This window comes from Amblyraja radiata, chromosome 21 (genome assembly GCF_010909765.2).
Source record: "Amblyraja radiata isolate CabotCenter1 chromosome 21, sAmbRad1.1.pri, whole genome shotgun sequence".
Taxonomy (NCBI): Eukaryota; Metazoa; Chordata; class Chondrichthyes; order Rajiformes; family Rajidae; genus Amblyraja; species Amblyraja radiata.
The window spans coordinates 38,644,600-38,667,728 of record NC_045976.1 but is presented as its reverse complement, the minus strand read 5'-3'; the positions used below and the strand labels follow the sequence as shown (position 1 = coordinate 38,667,728).

The following is a 23,129-nucleotide window of genomic DNA, read 5'->3' as shown; positions in this document are numbered from 1 at the left end:
TGAATGTGTGGAATCCTTTGCCACAGAAGACTGCGGAGGCCAAGTCAGTGGATATTTCTGAAGCAGAGATAGATAGATTAGTGATTAGTACAGGTGTCAGACGTTGTGGGGGAGAAGGCAGGAGAGTAGGGTTAGGAGGGAGAGACAGATCAGCATGATTGAATGGCGGAGTAGACTTGATGGGCCGAATGGCCTACTTCTGCTCCTATCACTTATGAGCTAGACCCACGCAGTCACAGGAAGAATGTGCAAACTGCACACAGATTTTATTGAAATAATTTACAATCTTAGCCCATCCTTTACTGACGGTATCTTATCAGAAAAAAATCATTCTGCTTTCGCTCAGACTAAGTTACTGCCCGTACAGTCACAGACTCAACGTTTAACAGTTCTCTTTAAATAAACTCCCTAAATAGCCTTTGTTTGCTTTGCCATTTCTCGAGACAGAAAATTCTGTTTATACATTGTCTGCAATGAAAATTCCCAGGCTCCAGTTTATTTGACACAGTCTCACTTCTGTCAAGAGAATAAAATAAAAAGGGCAGAATTCAATGGCAACAAGTTCATAAACTTATATTTAAATCTGGCATGTCTAATTTAATATCAACGAGGCAGTAGGTCTAGGGAACTTTCTGCTTGCCAACCAGAAAGATGTCAGCAATGCCAAACAGAAATAGCTTTTTAACTTGAGCGCTGCTGGTTTGGGGCAATAACCTTTACGTTCCGTTGGAAGGGTGCAAGAGGTTCCTGCTATGTCAGCAAACAGCATACAATGGGAGATCCTTCAAGAAGCTGGCATGAACAGGATGGGCCGAACGGCCTCATTCTGTGCTGAGAACCTCTATGCTTCCACAAGCATTCAATGTCTTGGAGTTGCAAACGGGAAAAAAACAAAAAAAACAAAAATGGGGCATTTAATTCTCAAAGATGTTCATCAACGTGTTGAAGTGGCTCTTGATGTACAATTTGTTCAGTCGTGGCAGAGATAGCCGATGAGTCCTGGAGGGATGTTTAACTGGTGGATGGATTTTAATCTTCGTGGACCAAGGACTTTCCTCAGGGTCAGTCTGCAGTAGTGTGCCAAGCTCATTGGTGTACCTACAGTCAAAGCAGAACCGTTAGCATCTGCGATTCAAAGATAGACATCCCTCACACATAATTCCAAAATACGTCAACACTCCCCAACACTTCCTCAGCATCCCGCCACACAATCCTTCCGATTCATTCATCCACGCATTGCAGAATTACGTAGAAACAAAGAACTGCAGATGCTGGTTAATACACAAAAGGGCACAAAGTGCCGGAGTGACTCGGTGGGTCAGGCAGCATCCCTGGAGAACAAGATTGGGAGGCACCCTGGCGCGGTTGGAGAGCTGCCCCCTCACAGCGCCAGAGACGCAGGTTCGATCCTGACCTCGGGTCACTGTCTGTGTGGAGTTTGCACGTTTTCTCTGTGAATGCGTGGGTTTCCTCCGGGTGCTCCGGCTTCCTCCCACATTCCAAAGACGTGCGGGTTCGTAGTTTAATTGGCCTCTGTAAAATGTGTAGGGAGTGGTTGGGAAAGTGGGGTAACATACACTGCGAACGGGTGATCGATAGTCGGTGTAGACTCGGCAGGCCGAAGAGTCAGTTCCCACGCTGGATCTTTAATAAAATACTGACTGCTGTTATATGGCAATAACTTACTGAATGTCTTACTTAAGAATAAGGGGCAAGCCATTTAGAACGGAGACGAGGAAACACTTTTTTCACACAGAGAATTGAGAGTCTGTGGAATTCTCTGCCTTATGTGGAGGCTGGTTCTCTGGATGCTTTCAAGAGAGAGCTAGGATAGGGCTCTTAAAGATAGCGGAGTCAGGGGATATGGGGAGAAGGCAGGAACGGGGTACTGATTGGGGATGATCCGCCATGATCACATTGAATGGCGGTGCTGGCTCGAAGGGCCGAATGGCCTACTCCTGCACCTATTGTCTATTGTCATAATGCCTCCAACTATTTCACACACTGTTTAACTTGGGTGACTCAATTAAAGAAATAAGACTGAATGGAGAATTTACGATAAAACTGCAAATCGCAATTAATTATATGGATGGCAGGTAGCAGAAACAATTTTTAAAGCACACTTGTAATGCGAATCAGGGTTGATGTAATGCAGTGGCTTCAGTAATGGGCTGGCTAGTGGACGGTAAACAAGCATCTGCAGTTCCATCATTCTACATCTTGGAGGATTCCTCCACCTTCACCTCCCACCTATGAACCGGTGGATGTGGAGAGGGTGTTTCTACTAGTGGGAGAGTTTAGGACTAGAGGTCATAGCCTCAGAATTAAAGGAGGTTCTTTTAGGAAGGAGATGATGAGGAATTTCTTTAACCAGAGGGTGGTGAATCTGTGGAATTCTTTGCCACAGAGGGCTGTGGAGGCCACGTCAGTGGATATTTTTTAGGCAGAGATAGATTCTTCATTAGTACAGGTGTCAGAGGTTATGGGGAGAAGACGGGAGAATGGGGTTAGGAGAGATAGATCAGTCATGAATGAATGGCGGAGTAGACCTGATGGGCCGAATGGCCTAATTCCACTCCTATCGCTTATGGCCTGATGACCCAATGGTTGAGGCAGAACTGAGCACCGTCACTTTAAGTCTACACCACACGAGTGCTCTCACGTAGTAGCGAATTGTGGACGCAGCCCAAACCAGCCTCCCTTCCAATGACTCCATCTACACCTCACGCTGCCTCGCCAAGGCCAGCATCATAATCAAGGATGAGTCATACTGTGTCCCACTTCTCCCCTCTCCCATCGGGCAAAAGGTACAGAAGTGTGAAAACGCACTCCTCCAGATTCAAGGGCAGTTTCTTCCCAACTGCTATCAGGCAACTGAATCATCCTACCACAACCAGAGAGCTGTGCTGAACTACTATTGGTGACCCTTGGGCTATGCTTGATCGGGCTTGGCTGGCTTTATCTTGCACTAAACGTTATCCCCTTATCAATGTGTCTAGACACCGTAAAACGGCTCGATTGTAATCATGTATTGTGTTTCTGCTGACTGGTTAGCACGCAACAAAAACTTTTCACTATGCCTCGGTACACGTGACAATAAACTAAACTGAAACTGTGAAAAAGCCTCCTTACTCTGGTAATATTTCAGGCGCTCTGCAGAAGGCGATCCTGATAGCGTGCGCTCCAGAGGCGACCGGCCTTGGTTGTCTCTCGCATAAACGTTGGCGCCAAAGTCGATGAGCATTGTGATCAGATCCACATCCTTCACCTTGGCTGCAAGGTGAAGAGCTGTTTCATGCAGTTTCGCTCCGTTCACATTTGCCCCTGAATGAGAGTCAAGTCAAGAGCGTTTATTTGTCACATGTATCGAATCCTCCTTTCGTCAGAGGGTGGTGAATCTGCAGAATTCACTGCTAAGTCAATGGATACTTTCAAGGCAGAGATGGATAGATTCTGGATTAGTACGGGTGTCAGGGGTTATGGGGAGAAGGCAGGAGAATGCGGTAGAGAGGGAGAGATAGATCAGCCATGATTGAATGGCGGAGAAGACTTGATGGGCAGAATGGCCTAACTCTGCTCCCATCACTTATTAAGATGAAATGGAACAACAGGGGGCCAAATAGACGCAGGACCCCACAGATAGACACAAAACGCTGGAACAACTCAGCGGGTCAGGCAGCATCTCTGGGGAAAAAAGGAATAGCTGACGTTTTGTGTTGAGGCCCTTCTACAGTCCCGAGAGTTCACCTATTCCTTCTCTCCAGAGATGCTGCTTGTCCCGCTGAGTTACTCCAGCTTTGTGTGTCTATCTTCGGGCCTGTTTCTGCGCAGTATCGCTGAAGTCTAAAGTAAAGACCGCTCAATGCCGTGTCGTTGGGTCAGAGTGTGAGAGGAAATGGACCCGTTTAAGAAAGAACTGCAGATGCTGGAAAAATCGAAGGTAGACGAAAATGCTGGAGAAACTCAGCAGGTGAGGCAGTATCTATGGAGCGAAGGAATCGGTGACGTTTCGGGTCGAGACCCTTCTTCAGTCCTCGCTCCATAGATGCTGCCTCACCTGCTGAGTTTCTCCACCATTTTTGTCTACCGATGGAAATGGACCTGGTCTGTCCTGAGCGACCAGCGACCACAAAAGGAAGTGTCAAGTGGGTGAAGAAGAAGCCTTGGTTTTCCAGCTTGGTGGGAAACGCACCTGCGTTCAGCAAGACCTTTGCACAATCGGTGTGTGGCCTGGCACAGGCAATGTGCAGTGGGGTCCCAAAGTGGCAGTCATAAGCCTCCAGGTTTGCACCCACATCGATGAGCAGCCTCATACACTCGGCACTGCCTGAAACACAGCAAAACACAGGTTAAAGCAGCCCCATACAGTGGCTCGGTCAATGGCTCAATGCCACTTTACTGTAACATGCCACGTTACAATGCCAGTGACCCAGGTTCGATTCCGACTACACACGTCCATCACCAAGGACCATGCCAGGATGTGGCCAGGGCTAGATGGTTTGAGTTGTAGGGATAAGTTGAATAGGCTGGGTCTCTATTCCTTGGAGCGCAGGAGGATGAGGGGTTACCTTATAGAGGTGTATAAAATCATGAGAGGAATAGATCGGGTCGATGCAATGCACAGAGTCTCTTGCCCAGAGTAGGGGAATCGAGGACCAGAGGACAAAGGTTTAAGGTGAAAAGATTTAATAGGGATATAAGGGGTAACTTTCTCCACACAAAGGGTGGTGGGTGTATGGAACAAGCTTCCAGAGGAGGTAGTTGAAGCTGGGACTATCCCAACCTTTAAGAAACAGTTAGACAGGTACATGGATAGGACAAGTTTGGAGGGATATGGACCAAACGCTAGCTGGGACATGTTGGCAGGTGTGGGAAAGTTGGGCCGAAGGGCCTGCTATGACCACTCCCTCTTCTCCCTTCTCCCATCAGGCAAGAGGTACAGAAGTGTGAAAGCGCCCACGTTCAGATGCAGGGACAGTTTCTTCCCAGCTGTTATCAGGCAACTGAACCGTCCTCTCATAAACGAGAGTGCAGTCTTGACCTCCCATCTACCTCTTCGAAGTGAACGCTCGTCAGAGTGGAGGTGGTCTCGGGATGGGTATTTACCCGGAACGTCACCCATTCCTTCTCCCCAGAGATGCTGCCTGTCCCGCTGAGTTACTCCAGCTTTTAGAGACCATTGGAGTGTGGCCTTGCTGAGGAAGCGTGAAGTGTAGATGCTTCACTGAAGGTCCCTTTGTATCCAGATACAAACTACATACTTTAATGACTGATGGATGAGAAAGAACCAGCTTACCGATCATACAGGCTTCATGTAATGGTGAGACTGTAAAGTTGAGTGGATTCACATTGGCTCCGTGGCTCAACAGCAACTTAACACATTCTATACTTCCTACGGCACAGGCATCACAAAGTGGAGTACTTCCATCTATGTTTCTGGCTTCGGTCTGAGAGACAGATTGGAAAGAAAATTAATAAGTTATCACTTTTTGTTTTAAAGCAGGATGATGTCAGAATCACAAAACAGCAAGTCAAAGCTCCTTCAGACTACATATTCATAGAGTGATACAGTGTGGAAACAGGCCCTTCTGTGGAGGTTTTGTTTTAAAGTAGAGGCATAGATGCTTGATATGCAAAGGTTGCAATATAATTGACACAGTGGATGTATGGAATGAGCTGCCAGAGGGGTAGTTGAGGCAGGTACTGTAACAATATTTTGTTTCGTTTTTTAGTTTAGAGGTACAGCGTGAAAACAGGTCTTTGGCCCACCGAGTCCGCGCCAATTAGCGACCCCCGTAACGCTAATTCTATCCTACACACACACGGAATAATTTTACAGAAGGCAATTAACCTACAAACCTGCACGTCTTGGGAATGTGGGTGGAAACCGTAGCACCTGGAGAAAGCCCATGGAGAAAGTACAGATTCCGTAAAGATGGCAAACCTGGTCAGGATCGAACCTGGGTCTCCGGCTCGGTAAGGCAGCATCTCTACCAATGTGCCACCCCAACTTAAAAGACACTTGGACAGGTACATGGATAAAAAAGGTTTAGAGGGATATGGACCAAACACGGGCAGGAGGGACTAGTGTAGATAATAATAATAATAATAATAATAATAATGGATGGGATTTATATAGCGCCTTTCTAATACTCAAGGCGCTTTACATCGCATTATTCATTCACTCCTCAGTCACACTCGGTGGTGGTAAGCTACTTCTGTAGCCACAGCTGCCCTGGGGCAGACTGACGGAAGCGTGGCTGCCATTCTGCGCCTACGGCCCCTCCGACCACCACCAATCACTCACACACATTCACACACAGGCAAAGGTGGGTGAAGTGTCTTGCCCAAGGACACAACGACAGTATGCACTCCAAGCGGGATTCGAACCGGCCACCTTCCGGTCGCCAGCCGAACACTTAGCCCATTGTGCCATCTTGGTCAACAAGGGCAAGTTGGGCCAAAGGGCCTTGTTTCAGCGCTGGATGACTCTATGACGGGGAGAAGACAGGAATATTGAGTCTGATCAGCAATGATCTTATTAACTGGCAAAGCCCCCATGATAGAGTTCTCTACGAGTGAGCTTGTTAGACACAAGATGCTGGATTTTCTCCTTCTTTTGAAGCAATGATAAATTATGAATTATTAGGCAGATTGCAGCCCCAAGCTTTCAAAGACAATTAAGTATCATATTTTCCAGCTTAGATCTTTGCCTGCACCTGGATAGAAACAGAAGATTGTACGGAATGTGGGCCGCTCACCACACCTTAGCTTTCAGAGCTAAGCATCTGTCAGTTCAAATCCCCACTTGGAGTCCTAGAGTGATTCTGTGTGGAACAGGCCCTTCGGCCCAACATGTCATAGCTACACTACTCCCACCTGCCCGTGTTTGGCCCATATCCCTCCAAACCTGTCCAATCCATGTACCTATCTAACTGTTTCTTAAATGTTGGGATAGTCCCAGCCTCAACTACCTCCTCTGGCAGCTAGTTCCACATGCCCAGCATCCTTCGAGTGAAAATGTGGTGGAGGCAGATAATATAGTGCCGTTTACGAGACTTTTACATTTTGTATAGTTTAGTTTAGAGATACAGCACAGAAACAGGCCGTTCAGCCCCAAGTCCACACACACCAAGACTATCCCACACACACCAGGACAATGTTTACATTCACACCAAGCCAATTAACCTACAAACCTGTACGTCTTTGGAGTGTGGGAGGAAACCAAAGATCTCGGAGAAAATCCACGCAGGTCACGGGGAGAACGTACAATCTACGTACAGAAAGCACCCGTAGTCGGGATCGAACCTGGGTTTCTGGTGCTGTAAGGCAGCAACTCCACCACTGCCCCACGTGCCGTCCAAAATAAGCACATGGGTGCACAGGGAATAGAGTAAAATGGATTATGTGTAGGAAGACGAGATTAGATTTGAGTATTATGTTCAACACAGATATTATGGGCCCAAGGGCCTGTGCTATTCTATTCTATATCCTGAAGTGTCCATCTCTGCTGCTCAATAATCAGCCTTTCACAACGCCTGTCACTTTTTCCAGTGACCTCTAGATGTCGCTGTTGATTCACTTTCCCCACTTACCTAGAGAGTCCCAGTCAAAGGTTGAACATACAAACAGGCCAGGCAGCAACTCTAACGCTGCGCCACCATGCCAGCCCCTCCGGCACTTAGCTTTCATTCAAGATTCCAGCATCTGCAGTCACTTGTGCCTCCAACTCCCGCACAAACTCCCAGACACTTTGCACAAAGAAAGGTCTGCATTTCTATAGCAACTATCATGTCCCTGTCTTGGCAACCCAATCAGTTCGCAGCCAGTGAAATACTTCAATGCAGCAACCAACTGTTGTAACATTGAACCTGGAGTAATTTGAAGATGGTAAACTCCCACAAAAAATCAATATGTAAATGTCCAAGATTCATTTAGTTTGGTGGAACTAGAGCACGGAAACAAACCCTTCGGCCCACAGAGGATGTCCGCTGACCAAGGATCGCCCGACCTTAGTTCTATCCTACACACTACGGACAATTTACAGAAGCCAATTAACCTACAAACCCGTACGTCTTTGGCGTGTGGGAGGAAACCGGAGCGCCCGGAGAAAACCCATGGGGTCTTGGGGAGAACGTACAAACTCCGTACAGATAGCACCCATAGTCAGGATCGAACCCGTGTCTCTGGCGCTGTAAGGCAGCAACTCTACCGCTGTGACATTTCTAATTATCTAAGAATGTTTTTAACAATGGTAACTATCGCCCTAGACACAAGGAAGGCTTCATGTTTGAAATAGTAACATGGGGATTGCTCAGGGGGGGGGGGGGGGGAGGGGGAAGTTAAGATGAACTTTGGCACAAAACTCTATGTTGAAGGCACCGCACCCTCAGTGTGGCACCAGCCCAGATTTTGCATTTACTTTCCTGGAGAGACTAAAACCGGCATTTCTTGTTCGACATGGGAGTGCCAAATTTGCCGGAAGCTACAGGAGTTTTATTTAGTTTAGTTTAGAGATACAGCGCGGAAACAGGCCCTTCGGCCCACCAGGTCCGCGCCAACCACGACCCCCGCACATTAACACTATCCTACACACGCACACAACTAGGGACAATTTACAGGCAATATCAAGCCCACTGTCGCCTAGAGGTTTTGAACATTTCAAAGTCCAGCGGCAACAAGAAATAAGTAACGACACTTGAGGAGACCGCTCACGATAACAGGCGTCACCCTGCGACAGCCTATTTTGCGGCTGTCGATGAAAAAAAATCCCCTAAGTGGGACAGGCCCTTTAGTGTACGGAGTGATCGCTGGTCAGCGCGGACTTGGTGGGCTGCAGGGCCTTTTTATGCACTGTATCACACTAGTGGTATCTATCACACACACACACTACAGAGGGCAATTGACCTACAAACCCGTACGTCTTTGGGATGTTGAAGGAAACCCGAGCACCAAGGGGAAACCCACGTGGTCCCGGGGAGAACATGCAAAATGTGATGTTTGGTGGACTGTGTGGGGTGGGAGGACCTGTTGCTCCTCCCATGCAGCAGGTGGCACTGCACAGGACAAAGGGAGATGGTGTGTGTGTGTGTGTGTGTGTGTGTGTGTGTGTGTGTGTGTGTGTGTGTGTGTGTGTGTGTGTGTGTGTGTGTGTGTGTGTGTGTGTGTGTGTGTGTGTGTGTGTGTGTGTGTGTGTGTGTGTGTGTGTGTGTGTGTGTGTGTGTGTGTGTGTGTGTGTGTGTGTGTGTGTGTGTGTGTGTGCCCATTGTGAGTTGTCTTGCTGCCAACATTGAGTAATGTAATAAAGACTTCTGTTATAACCTTGAAGAATCTTTTGTGCAGAAAACAAACACGAAGTGGTGTCAGAAGTGGGATACTTCGGCTTGCGTTCAAAGACCCAGATAAGAGCCTATTTTTCGATTTAAAAAATATATATAATTTTGAGATCTGTAGCATACTCAAACTAACATGTCTCGGCAATTCGATCATTTCGATCCCGAGCCAGAAAGGTGGTCGTCGTATTTAATGCGAGCTGAGTTTTATTTTGAAAGTATGGAAATTACGACTGACCAGAGGAAGAAGGCTCCCGTGTTCATCAATGTCTCCAGAAACATTTGCACTGCTTCAAAATTTACTGACAGAAGAAGTAACTGAAGCCTCATATGCTGAAATCGCAACAGCTTTGCAGCTGCATTTCGAAGAAAGTCAAAGTTTCCTCGCAGCTCGCCTCGATTGCGACAGGACCATGCAACAGGAAGGGCTATCGATCATGGGATTTCTTGCCAAACTTCGCACCAAGGCAAAGGCATGTGATTTTAAAACTCAATGATGCGAAAAGTGCCAAGACAATGCGTTGCGGGATAGACTGGTCATGGGCTGCAGGCATGCATTCATCCAGCAGGCGATTCTCAAGGAAACGGACGCCTCATTGAAGAATTACGGAGAGTCGGATTGTCAAGGAAGACTCTCTCTAACTTCTACAGGTGCACAGTCGAGAGCATGCTGACCGGTTGCATCATGGCTTGGTTCGGAAATTTGAGCGCCCTGGAGAGGAAAAGACTACAAAAAGTAGTAAACACTGCCCAGTCCATCATCGGCTCTGACCTTCCTTCCATCGAGGGGATTTATCGCAGTCGCTGCCTCAAAAAGGCTGGCAGTATCATCAAAGACCTACACCATCCTGGCCACACACTCATCTCCCTGCTACCTTCAGGTAGAAGGTACAGGAGCCTGAAGACTGCAACAACCAGGTTCAGGAATAGCTACTTCCCCTCAGCCATCAGGCTATTAAACCTGGCTCGGACAAAACTCTGATTATTAGCAACCACTTTCTGTTATTTGCATCATGTGTGTATATATTTATATCATGGTATATGGACACATTTATCTGTTTTGTAGTAAATGCCTACTATTTTCTGTGTGCTTAAGCAAAGCAAGAATTTCATTGTCCTATACAGGGACACATGACAATAAACTCACTTGAACTTGAACTTGAATGTGCTAAGATGGCCGAGCTGCTGAGTAAAGAACTGCACAAAATGGCCGGCGAAACAGCGTCGAAGCTCCCTCAGAAGGTGCATACAGTTCGTCAGACTCGTCCGCAACGCCAGAAACCACTTGATCGACCCAGAGCAAATCCGGAGAAGGTGGGACAGTTTCAGAAGAGCCGTTCCCCTGTGGGGGGAGGATCGAAACCCTGCTACCGGTGCGGCTCGACTGCTCATCATCACCGTGAGTGCCCGCATATCAAGTCCGTTTGTTATGCCTGTTACCGAAAAGGTCATCTCCAAGCAGTGTGTCAATCCGTAGGAAAGCTGAGAAAGGGCTAGAAAGACCAAAACACAGTCGACCAAATCGCGGAGACCATTCATATTGAAGTGCTCGGTGTGTCTACGATCACCAACAACACGAGGATTTTGCTGCGGGTCTCGAACGTCGATCTACAGTTCCAGGTGGACACTGGTGCGGCTGTGTCGCTAGTGGGTCAGGACATCCGGGAGAGGATCGGATCGCCAAAATTAAAACCGGCCAACATCAGGCTTTTCGGATACGGACGACAGCCCATCCCCACGAAAGGCAAATCCACTATCGCCGTTTCCTGTAATGGTATGACACAGATGTTGCCGCTGATCGTCGTTGGTAAAGGTACATCCCTGTGCGCCATCGACTGGATCCATTCTTTCAAGCTTGACATGAACGCCTTGATCTACGATGGATCAACTATGACCATGTCATTGACCATGGATTGCAACACGGTTAGCAAGTGCGAGAATAACCTGCGAAAACAGGATGTTGAATGGCACTGGTCCAAAGAGTGTGACCACGCATTCACCAGGCTGAAGGAGATGCTCGCTCAGAAGACACGCTTGGTCCACTATGACCCATCGAAGCCGATCTCGCTGGCCGCCGAGGCATCGACGTCTGGTCTTGGAGCTGTAATCTCACAAACGGCGCTGAACGGCAAGGAAGAACAAATCGCGTTCACATCCAAGATACTGACGACCGCCGAGAAAAACTAGTCAAGTGGAGAAAGAACAGCAAATACTGAAGGTACACAAAATTGCTGGGGAAACTCAGCGGGTGCAGCAGCATCTATGGAGCGAAGGAAATAGGCGACGTTTCGGGCCGAAACCCTTCTTCAGACTGATGGGGGGTGGGGGAAAGAAAGAAGGAAAAGGAGAGGAGGAGGAGGAGCCCGAGGGCGGGCGGATGGGAGGGTGGGAGGAGACAGCTAGAGGGTTAAGGAAGGGGAGGAGACAGCAAGGGCTAGCCAAATTGGGAGAATTCTATGTTAATGCCATAAGGACGCAAGGACCCCAGACGGAATATGAGGTGCTGTTCCTCCAATTTCCGCTGTTGCTCACTCTGGCAATGGAGGAGACCCAGGACAGAGAGGTCGGATTGGGAATGGGAGGGGGAGTTGAAGTGCTGAGCCACCGGGAGGTCTGGTAGGTTATTGCGGACTGAGCGGAGGTGTTCGGCGAAACGATTGCCCAACCTACGCTTGGTCTCACCGATGTAAATCATCTGACATCTAGAGCAGCGGATGCAGTAGATGAGGTTGGAGGAGATACAGGTGAACCTTTGTCGCACCTGGAACGACTGCTTGGGACCTTGGATGGAGTCGAGGGGGGAGGTGAAGGGACAGGTGTTGCATTTCTTGCGGTTGCAACGGAAAGTGCCCGGGGAGGGGGTGGTGCGGGAGGGAAGGGAGGAATTGACGAGGGAGTTGCGGAGGGAGCGGTCTTTGCGGAAGGCAGACATGGGGGGAGATGGGAAGATGTGGCGAGGTCACGTTGGAGGTGGCGGAAATGGCGGAGGATTATGTGTTGTATTTGCCGGCTGGTGGGGTGAAAGGTGAGGACCAGAGGGACTCTGCCCTTGTTGCGTGTGCGGGGATGGGGAGAGAGAGCAGTGTTACGGGGTATGGATGAGACCCTGGTGTGAGCCTCATCTATGGTGGCGGAGGGGAATCCCCGTTCCCTGAAGAACGAGGACATTTCCGATGCCCTGGTATGAAATGTCTCATCCTGGGAACAGATGCGGCGTAGGCGGAGGAATTGGGAGTAGGGGATGGAGTCTTTACAGGGGGCAGGGTGGGAAGACGTGTAGTCCAGATAGCCATGTGAGTCAGTGGGTTTGTAATGTATGTCGGTCAGGAGTCTGTCCCCTGCGATGGAGATGGTGAGGTCAAGGAATGGTAGGGACGTGTCGGAAATCGTCCAGGTGTATTGGAGTGCCGGATGGAAGTTGGTGGTGAAGTGGATGAAGTCAGTCAGTTGTGTGTAGGTGCAGGAGGTGGCGCCAAAGCAGTCGTCAATGTAACGGAGGTAGAGGTCGAGGATGGGGCCCTGGTACGTCTCGAACATGGATTGTTCAACGTACCCGACAAAGAGGCAGGCGTAGCTGGGGCCCATGCGTGTGCCCATAGCTACGCCTTGTGTTTGGAGGAAATGGGAGGAGTCAAATGTAAAGTTGTTGAGGGTGAGGACCAACTCCGCTAAGCGGAGGAGAGTGTCAGAGGCTGGGTATAGGTTGCTCCTCTGGTCGAGGAAGAACCGGAGGGCTCCGAGGCCATCCTGGTGGGGGATGGAGGTGTAGAGTGACCGGACATCCATGGTGAAGATGAGGGGGTGAGGGCCCAGAGAGTGGAATGCGTGGAGGCGGCGGAGAGTGTCTGAGGTGTCTAGAACATAGGTGGGGAGGGATTTGACCAAGGGGGATAGGATGGAGTCAAGGTATGTGGAGATGAGTTCGGTGGGGCACGAACACGCAGAGACAATGGGTCTGCCGGGAGAGCCGGGTTTGTGGATTTTGGGGAGAAGGTAAAAACGGGCCGTGCGGGGCTGGGGAACGATGAGGTTGGAGGCTTGGTCAGGTAGGGCGTGGGAATTGATGAAGTCGGTGATGGTGCTAGAAATGGTGGCCTGGTGCTCGTCAGTGGGGTCATGGTCCAAGGGTAAGTAGGAGGAGGTGTCCGAGAGTTGGCGCGTGGCCTCAGCTTTGTAGAGATCGGCGCGCCAGACTACCACGGCACCTCCCTTGTCGGCTGGTTTGATGACCCAATCTGGGTTTTTGCGGAGTGATTCGATGGCAGTGCGTTCAGAGGGGGAAAGATTAGAGTGAGACAGGGGAGTGGAGAAGTTGAGGCGGTTGACGTCGCGGCGGCAGTTCTGAATGAAGAGTTCCAGAGCCGGGACTTTATGAGGGGGGTTCCACGAGGAGGGGGTGCGTTGGAGACGGGAAAAGGGGTCATCATTGGGGGGCGAGGACTCCTTATGTTTTCAAAAGAGAACACCGAGGAAAACTCTGTTGATTCTGAGCCTTTAGCAAGAGTTATGAAACGCAAAAATGGCTGGAAAAAAAGAGTGAAGCAAGGTCCAGCTAAATGGAGACGTTCAAACTGGAAAGGGGGAATGAGATGTTTGGTGGACTGTGAGGATCTGTTGCTCCTGCCATGCAGCAGGTGGCGCTGCACAGGACAAAGGGAGATGTTGTGTGCATAGATCTCTCCTGTGTGTGTGTGTAGTGTGTGTGTGTGTGTGTGTGTAGTGTGTGTGTAGTGTGTGTGTAGTGTGTGTGTGTGTAGTGTGTGTGTGTGTGTGTGTGTGCGTGTGTGCGTGTGTGTAGTGTGTGCTTGTGCGTGCGTGCGTAGCCATTTCGAGTTGTCTTGCTGCCAGCATTGAGTAATGTAATAAAAACTTCTGTCGTAACCTCAAAGACTCTCAGGTTTTGTGCAGAACTAGAGAACGAACACAAAACAAACTCCGCCCGACTCAGACAGCAGCCGAGGTCAGGATTGAGCACGGATTCTCAGGTGCAGCGGCTCCACAACCCACCTACTATTTCCATCACACGGACTATTGGGAACCCACAAAACAGACAGCTGAGCTGAGGTGTACAGCAGCAGCCAGTCCCAATGGCGTTTGTACCTCCGCTCCAGCAGCAAGCAGCAACTGTGCACATTGCAGCAGTCCCCGGAGGCTGGCCTCATGCAGGGGGGTAATGGAGTCGACAGTGACCACGTTCACACAGGCTCCCTGTTCAATCAGTTGCTGCAGCTTTAGCACCTGGTCGCCTTTGACTGCTTCATGTACGGGTGTACGATCAGCCCAAAAACCTAGAGAGGAAATATAAAACACACAATTACCTTTGCTAAAGAGGTCCTTCCATAAGCTAGGGTGGCCGATTCACCTCTACCCCATTGTGGACATTGGACTTTGTCTCTGGAACTGATGCACTACAATGCTGAGAACTACTGTATATTCTGCACTCTATATCTTCCCCTTTACTCTGACTATTTGAACTTGGCTAGATTATCAAGTCTTGTCCCAACCCAGTCATTCCTTCTTTTCTTCGCCCTGTTCCTGTCCGGCAGAAGGTACAGAATCTTTAAAGCATGCATCACCAGATTTAGGAACACCTTTCCCCCTGTTGTCAGGTTTCTGAATGGTACTTCTATCAGCTAGGGAACTGTCCAATTCACCTCTCCCCCATTGTGGACATTGGACTTTGTCTATGGAACTGGTGCAGTACCACAATAGACAATAGGTGCAGGAGTAGGCCATTCGGTCCTTCGAGCCAGCACCACCATTCAATGTGATCATGGCTGATCATCCCCAATCAGTACCCCGTTCCTGCCTTCTCCCCATATCCCCTGACTCCGAATATATTCTGCACTCTGTATCTTCCCCTTTGCTCTACCTATTTGAGCTTGGCTTGATTATCAAAGTCTTGCCCCACCCCAGTCATTCCTTCTTCTCTCTGTTCCTGTCTGGAAGGAGGTACAGAAGCTTGAAAGCACGCACCACCATTTCTTCCCCTGTTATCAGGCTTCTAAACGGTCCCTCCATAAGCTAAATTGCTGCTTGATTCACCTCTACCCCGACAAGGATGTTGGACTTCTATGGAACAGATTCGCTACAATGTACAAGAAGGAACTGCAGATGCTGGTTTATGCCAAAGATAGACACAAAGCGCTGGAGTAACTCAGCAGGTCAAGCAGCATCTCTGGAGAAGCTGGATAGGCAATGTTTTGGTTCGCGACCCTTCTACAGGCTGAATGTAGTAGGGGAAAAATCTGGTCGCGAGGTGGGGACAGGCAAGTGATAAGTAGTCAAAGCTGGGTGTGATTGTCCTGTTTGTCCTCCATGTTGAGTGACTAATCTGGCCACACATTTCACACCATTAGCGGGTCTACAGTCAATAGACAATAGGTGCAGGAGTAGGCCATTCGGCCCTTCGAGCCAGCACCACTCAGGTACAGGTCATGGTCAATAAAAATGAAACTTGCTTTTGAAGGACATTGTTGTATCTGATTCTTTTTTTTTTTTTATATAAACACTCAGATAATTTCATGGTTACCATTGCTGACACCAGCATTGTATTCCACATATAATTGATCGATTTTAAATAACCCAGCGGTCAGCTTGTGGCAGCAATACCTCCTTAGGCCAGTTGTTGCCTCGTCTCGAAGTTCTTGCAGGGGGGTGGTGAATTGTGTAGGCTGGATCAGTGGCGGTATATAAAAGAGAGAGCAGATAGTTTTCGAAGGACCAGAGAATTGAGGGATACGAGGAACAAGCACAGGAGAGAGCACTTCTCTCTAACTCTTGTTTGACTTTGAGTTAGGGAACAGCACAGTAGTTGAGCTGCTGCCTTACAGCGCCAGAGGCCCAGGTGTGATCCTGACTACAGGTGCGGAGATTATTTGTTCTTCCCGTGACCGCAAGGGATTTCTTCGGGTGCTCCGATTTCCTCCCACACTCCAAAAGATGTGCAGCTTTGTAGGTTAATCGGCTTCAGTAAAATTGTAAATTGTCCCTAGTGCATAGAATAGTGCGAGTACATGGGGGTGAGCGCTGGTTGGCACGGACACTGGGTCGGAGGACCTGTTTCCGTGCTGTATCTCTAAAATCTAAAACAGTCTAAACAGTGGGAAGCTCGGCCCAGATGCAGGCAAATGGGCCTAGCTAGGTAGGGCAACTTGGTTAGCATGGATGAGTTGGGCCGAATGGCCTGTCAAGCGTTGTATGGAACTATGATTCTATCAGAAGAGGCCTGGAGTGGATCAGCCTGGTCATAGTGAATGGCAGGGCAGCTGTAAGGTACTCGGTGACCTACTCCTGCCGCTATTTTTTAAGTTTGTACCTTCTTAGTACAGGTGCACAACCTTTTATCCGAAAGCCTTGGGACCAGACACTTTTCGTAATTCAGAATGTGTCGGTCTTCGGAATGGAAAATTTGTAGCGTAGATTTTAATGGCTGGCTCAGTGGTAGAGTGCTCGGCTCATATCCGCAAGGTCGCGAGTTTGCGCCTTGATCCCGGCAGTTACTCGGTCGCGAGTTTGCGTCTTCAATGTAGTTTTTTCTTGCAGAATAAATGTTTGTATGAAATGCAGTGTAGGAGAGGTGTACTGACTGTGTGGGCAGAACTTTGGAAGTGATTGCCCACCAGTCTAAAAAGCCGCTGTGTCTCCCAGTCCCTGGGATAGCAGGGGGGCGATCAAACAGCACAATACCCCCCTCCCCCTCCAACTCCAGAGGAATCCGCTCCCCGATGGGTCGCTACGGCGACAAGTGGCAGTTTGCCCACAGCCCGAGCTGCGCCCCCTCATCCGCCACCCCAAGAACAAGACGTACCTTGCACACCATCAGCTTCTTCCCCTACGTGTTCCTCTGGAGTTGGAGCGGGGCTGTGCTGGAGTTGCTGCTGGCTGTGGGTCTCTGGGATCTCCGTGCTTGCTGTGGGCCTGGGGGTCGGTGTCCCGTTGCTCCTGACGTCTCCGGCCACCCCCCTGGACTGGAGCTGAGACTGGGAACTGTACCGCCCTTGCCCCCTCCCTCTGCAACTGCAAACAACCCCACTCTCCTGCAAGGGCGGTACAGTTCCCGGAGGATGGCAGGTGGCCGGAGACGTCAGGACCAACAGGAACCCGCTCCCCGATGGTCCCCTACGACGCCCCGAGCTGCGCCCCGTCATCCACAACCCAGGTTCCTCTGTAGTTGGAGCGGGGCTGGGCTGGGCTGCTGTTGGCTGTGGGTATCTGGGATCTCCGTGCTTGCAGTGGGCCTGGGGGTCGGTGTCCCGATGAGGGGGCGCAGCTCGGGGAACGGCTTCTGGTGGTCCTGACGTCTCCGGCCAGTTTGCAGTTTTCCTCTGGAGTTGGAACGGGGCTGGGCTGCTGCTGGCTGTGGGTCTCTGGGATCTCCGTGCTTGCAGTGGGCCTGGGGGTCGGTGTCCCGTTGGTCCTGACGTCTCCGGTGACTGGCAAGGTCCTGCTCAAAGATCCTATAGCGGAGCTATAAGATCTTTGGTCCTGCTGGCATCGCCGACTTGAAGACAGTGCAAAGCCCCCGCGCCGGTGCAATGGGCGGGGAGCTGGAGAGGGGAGGGAAGGGGTCACACACATGGCCGGGAAGCAGAGGGGTGTAGGTGGGGTGAAACTGAAGGGAGCGACAATCTGTTGCTCGATACACTGTGTATCGTGAGTCTACCATGGGAACTTTTTAACTCAGTGGGCAGGCAGCAGCATATTGTCAATTATTAACCCTCCCGCGCAATATACCCTCACCTTCTCTTTATGAATGGGGATTTAGTTCCCCTTTCTTCGAGGACCGACCGGAGGTTCCGCTGTCACCTCTGCGGGCCGCCCTCGGTGAACGTTTTCAAGGACCTTTCTTCAAGGACCGAAAAAATGGCCGCTATTCGGAGGTTTTCGTTATTTGGATCTTCGGATAAAAGGTTGTGCACCTGTACATAGTAATCCATTTAACTGCTTCCACATAACACACTCAGCTTATCGGTCTTTTCAGATACAGCTCTGAAGCTCCAGCTACAAACATAACTGAACATAGAATTAAAATTAAAAATAGGCCAGATGCAACAACTTAGTAAGGTATTCCCCCTTTCCCTCCCTCTCTCTTCCCTGTGCCCCACCTAGATGTGGACTCATTTCTTCTTGCTCCTATATTCCTTCCTCTGGCTTCACATTTTGTGCTGCTTCTATTCTTATCTCTTTACCTCCCAAGCAAAACCACTCACTCATCTGTATCCACCCATCACTTGCCAGGCTTTGTCCCGCCTCCACTTGCCTTTTCCAGCTTTCTCCCCCTTACACCAATCATTCCGAAGAAGGATCCCAACCCAAAATGTTGCCCGCCTGCCCACACCCTGCACAGATGCTGCCTGACCCACTGAGTTCTCCAACGCCTTGTGTTTTGCTCAGCATTCCAGCACCTGCAGTTTTTTGTGTCTCCACTTGAAAGTTACATTTTTAAAAAATCTTTTCAAAAAAAAGTTAAATTAAAGTTTAAACAATTCATTTAAACATAGCTAAATTAGCCAAGGATGTTTAAAAAAAAGTAATTATTGTGATTTGCTAATCTTTGTAATAGATCATGATCAGCCATGATCATATTGAATGGCGGTGCAGGCTTGAAGGGCCGAATGGCCTACTCCTGCACCTATTTTCTATGTTTCTATGCTATTCCATGCTGATAGATGGAAGGCAATTGAACCTGGGTCAGGTCTAAATTAGCAGACAAACTATGCGCCCAGGATCACAGGATAATCATATTGTGTGTAGTTCTCGTCACCATGGGAGATGGTACAGAAGAGGCTCATTGCTTTTGCCTGGATTGGATTGGATTCATATAATGGCATCACAGCGGTAGAGTTGCTGCCTGACAGCGCCAAGCACCCCGGTTCAAACCTGCCTACGGGTGCTGTCTGTATGGAGTTTGTACGTTCTCCCCGTGACCTGCGTGGGTTTTCTCCGGGTGCTCCAGTTTCCACCACAAGAAGCGCAAGACGGACACCATTGTGCACAGATGCCGAACAGTGTGTTCATCTCTGGCTGAACAACATCTAATCTTGTGTGTGGGCTCGATAAAAAGAAGGCTGAAGCCAATTGCCCTACAAACCTGTACGTCTTTGGAGCGTGGAAGGAAACCGGAGCACCCAGAGAAAACCCACGCAGGTCACGGGTTGAGCGTTCAAATTCCGTACAGAGAGCACCCGTAGTCAGCATCGAATCCGGGTCTCTGCCGCTGTGAGGTAGCAACTCAGCCGCTGCACCACCGTGCCGCCCCATTCTCAGTCTACCTCATAAGATCATAAGCGAAAGAAACAGAATTAGGCCATTCGGCCCATCAAGTCTACTCCGCCATTCAATCATGGCTGATCTATTTCTTCCTCCCAACACCTGCCTTCTCCCCATAACCCCCGACACCTGTACTAATCAAGAAACTCTGACAGCCGAACTAATCAAGACCTCTAGCACGTAACTTCCTTACCTTTATCTGTCACCTTTCCTGTGGGTTACAAGCTGCTTCCCCTTGGCTAGAACCTCTTTCCCAGGTACACAGGGGCAAGGGATACAAGGAGGGGAGAAGCGAAAGTGAGGAAGCAAAAGGCCAATCGCAAACATCACCAAGCACAAAAGAGAAACTGAAGGACAATTCAAGAAATGGAAAGTGAAACTTACCAAGAGAAAGTGAAAATAGGCCCAGGATTGTGACCGAACCAAGATTGCAGACTCCTAACGACTGCAATCAAACTAATCACACTTAAAGAGTCATACAGGCCCTTCGGTCCAACTAGCCCCATCTACCGACCAACGTGCCCCATCTACACTAGTCCCACCTGCTTGTGTTTGGCCCATATCCCTCTAAACCTCTACTGTCCATGTACCTACCAAAATAGTTTTTTTAATGTCGTGCTAGTACCTGCCTCAACTACCTCCTCTGGCAGCTCAGTACATGTACCTACCATCCTTTATTTAACAAAAAAAAATTCCTTAAAATTGTCCTATTAAATCTTTCCCCCCTCACCCTAAACCTTCCCCTACTCTGGGTAAAATAATCTGCATGTCTACCCTATCTATTCCTCTCATGATCTTATACATCTCCACAACATCACCCTTGGTATGGAACGTTAGCGTACATAATATGAATGAATTTACTTTGATTAAAAAAAATACTTTAATGTCAGTGTACCACACATTGATATAAAATTACCTCTTCAATCGGGTAATTGATGTAAAGTGACCCCTTAATATTTTTATTCAATCAAGCTGAGATTACAGAGAAAGGTAGACACCGCTTGTTCCATCACAGGTACTGACCTCCCCACCATCGAAGGGATCTGTAGGAGGTGCTGTCTCGAGAAGGCCGCCAATATTACAAAGACCAACATCTCCCCAGCCTTCCTCTCATTTCAATCCTATCATCGGGAAGAAGGTACAGGAGCCTGAAAACCGTGTCATCAGGTTCAAGAACAGCTTCTTCCCAACAACCACCAGGCTCTTGAACACTGCTCCATACTTACCTCAGCAACCAATGAACTTCTATGGACTGCCTTTCATCACAGTAGGATTTTTTGCACTATTACAGTTATTAAATTATTGAATTTTTAGACTTTAGACATACACCACAGAAAAAGGTCCATGCCAACGAGCACACTCGCCCCCACCCCCCATTATACTAGTAATATCCTCCATGCAAGGGGCAATTTACCCAAGCCAATTAACCTACAAACCCACATGTCCTTGGAGTGCAGGAGAAAAGCGGAGATCCCGGAGAAAACCGGAGTGTGTACCGAGGCACAGTGAAAAGCTTTGTTTGGGAGCTATCCAATCAAATCAGATAATACAAATGAATACAATTAAGTCAAACTCATGTACAATAGGTGGAGGCAAAGAGAAAGATACAGGGTGCAGAACATAGTTCTCAGCATTGTAGCGCAACAGTCCCAGAGACAAAGTTTAATGTCCTCAATTAGGTTGGTTGGAAGATTGGGACTACAGCCTAACTTATGGAAAGACCATTTAGAAGCCCGATAACAGAGGGGAAGAAGCTGTTCCATTGTCTGATGGTGGACACTTTCAAGCTTCTGCATATTCTGCTGGACAAGAGTGTGGAGAAGCAATAATCAGGATTGGAAAGAAAGTATTTTGACCCAAAATGGCACCTATTCCTTTTTCTCCAGAGATGCTGCCTGACCCTTGATAGTACGGGTGTCAGGGGTTATGGGGAGAAGGCAGGAGAATGGGGTTAGGAGGGAAGATAGGTCAACCATGATTGAATGGCAGAGTAGACTTGATGGGCCCAATGGCCTAATTCTACTCCTTTCACATGACCATATGGCCCTCTTGAGTTACTCCAGCATTGTGTCTATCCAAGGTCTCTGGTAATGTTGGCTGCTTTCCCAAAGACAGCATGGAGTGCAGATGGAGTCAATGGTGGGGGAGTGGGGATGTGAATCTCATCATCCTCCGGCACAGTGTGTAGGACACGCTACGCAAATGCTGCCAGAGATGCTGCCTAATCCGGCAGAGTTACTCCAGCATTTCGTATCTATCTTCGGTGCAAACCCAGCATCTGCAGTTCCTTCCTACACAGTACACACCGCGAGAGGTGGCAGGTAAACAAACGGTGGGCGGCTTAAAATACAAAGACATCTTGCCGCAACGCTGCTGCTACTGCTTCCCCCACCCCCAAGCTCCCGCTGCTACTTACCCGTGTCTCCTATGCCCCGCTGCACCTGCATCACCTCCACACCGATGCCTGCAGTTGTTGCAGTAGCTCCATCTAAGCTGCTGTTTATGTCCATCATCTCCTGCCATCAGCTGAGCCCCGGCTGGACACGTGACCCGCCGCAACTCGCTACACTAGGCGGCTGCGCGCCTGCGCGACCGCTGAAACGCACACGCGGAAGTGGGGAGAGGAACATTGTCACGTGGAGGCGTGTTAGTGTGTGTTTAATGGGGTCGTGTAGGGGTGGAGTTATATATATATAACATTGTTATATTACATATATATAATATATATCATATATATTATATATCATATATATAAAATATATCATATATATATATATATATATTATATATATAACTGTCATGTGGCCCTTGTGGCTAAAGGGATCAGGGGGTATGGAGAGAAGGCAGGTACAGGATACTGAGTTGGATGATCAGCCATGATCATATTGAATGGCGGTGCAGGCACGAAGGGCCGAATGGCCAACTCCTGCACCTATTTTCTATGTTTCTATGTGGAGTTAGTGGGTATAATGCTGTACTGTAGCAGTTTTAGGGGTGGTGGGTTTGTATGTGTGTATATTGTGTATATATATATATATATATATATATATATATATGTAACATTGTCATGTAGTGGTGTTAGTGTGTGTAATGTAGCAGGGTAGGAGTGGTGGCGGGGTTGTGTGTGTGCAATGTGGCGGGGTTAGGGATGGTAGCGGTGGGGTTGTGTGTGTGTATATATATCATTGTCATGTAGAGGTGTTAGTGCAATCTTTTAAGAGGTGTTAGTGTGTGTAAAGGTGTAATGTAACAAGGTAGGTGGTGGGTGTATGTGTGTATATATATCTAAAGTAGTGTCATGTGGAGGTGTTAGCGTGTATAATGTACTGTAACAGAGAAGGAGTGGTGGTGGGTTTTGTGTGTGTGGTATATGTCATGTTGTAATGCATGAAAGACTTTCTTCATGAACTGAGGTTGTCATGTGTTGTGACCACCTATAACTTGATTGGTTTTGTCCTGCCCCACCTCTCTTCCAGCTATCTCCCCCTACTACAATCAGTCTTAAGAAGGATCTTGACCAGAAAC

General features: G+C 48.7%; 1 protein-coding gene across 1 annotated transcript; it reads right to left on the bottom strand.

Annotated features, from left to right (window-relative positions):
• Positions 1-242: 242 nt before the first annotated feature.
• asb13 (ankyrin repeat and SOCS box containing 13) lies at positions 243-22,171 on the bottom strand. Its single transcript, XM_033040131.1, has 6 exons — positions 22,021-22,171; positions 14,433-14,620; positions 5,297-5,447; positions 4,193-4,327; positions 3,133-3,324; positions 243-1,098 (listed from the first exon to the last, which is right to left on the bottom strand). The coding sequence occupies exons 1-6, from the start codon at positions 22,115-22,117 to the stop codon at positions 971-973; spliced, it is 891 nt and encodes a 296-aa protein (XP_032896022.1). The 5' UTR covers positions 22,118-22,171; the 3' UTR covers positions 243-970.
• Positions 22,172-23,129: the final 958 nt, after the last annotated feature.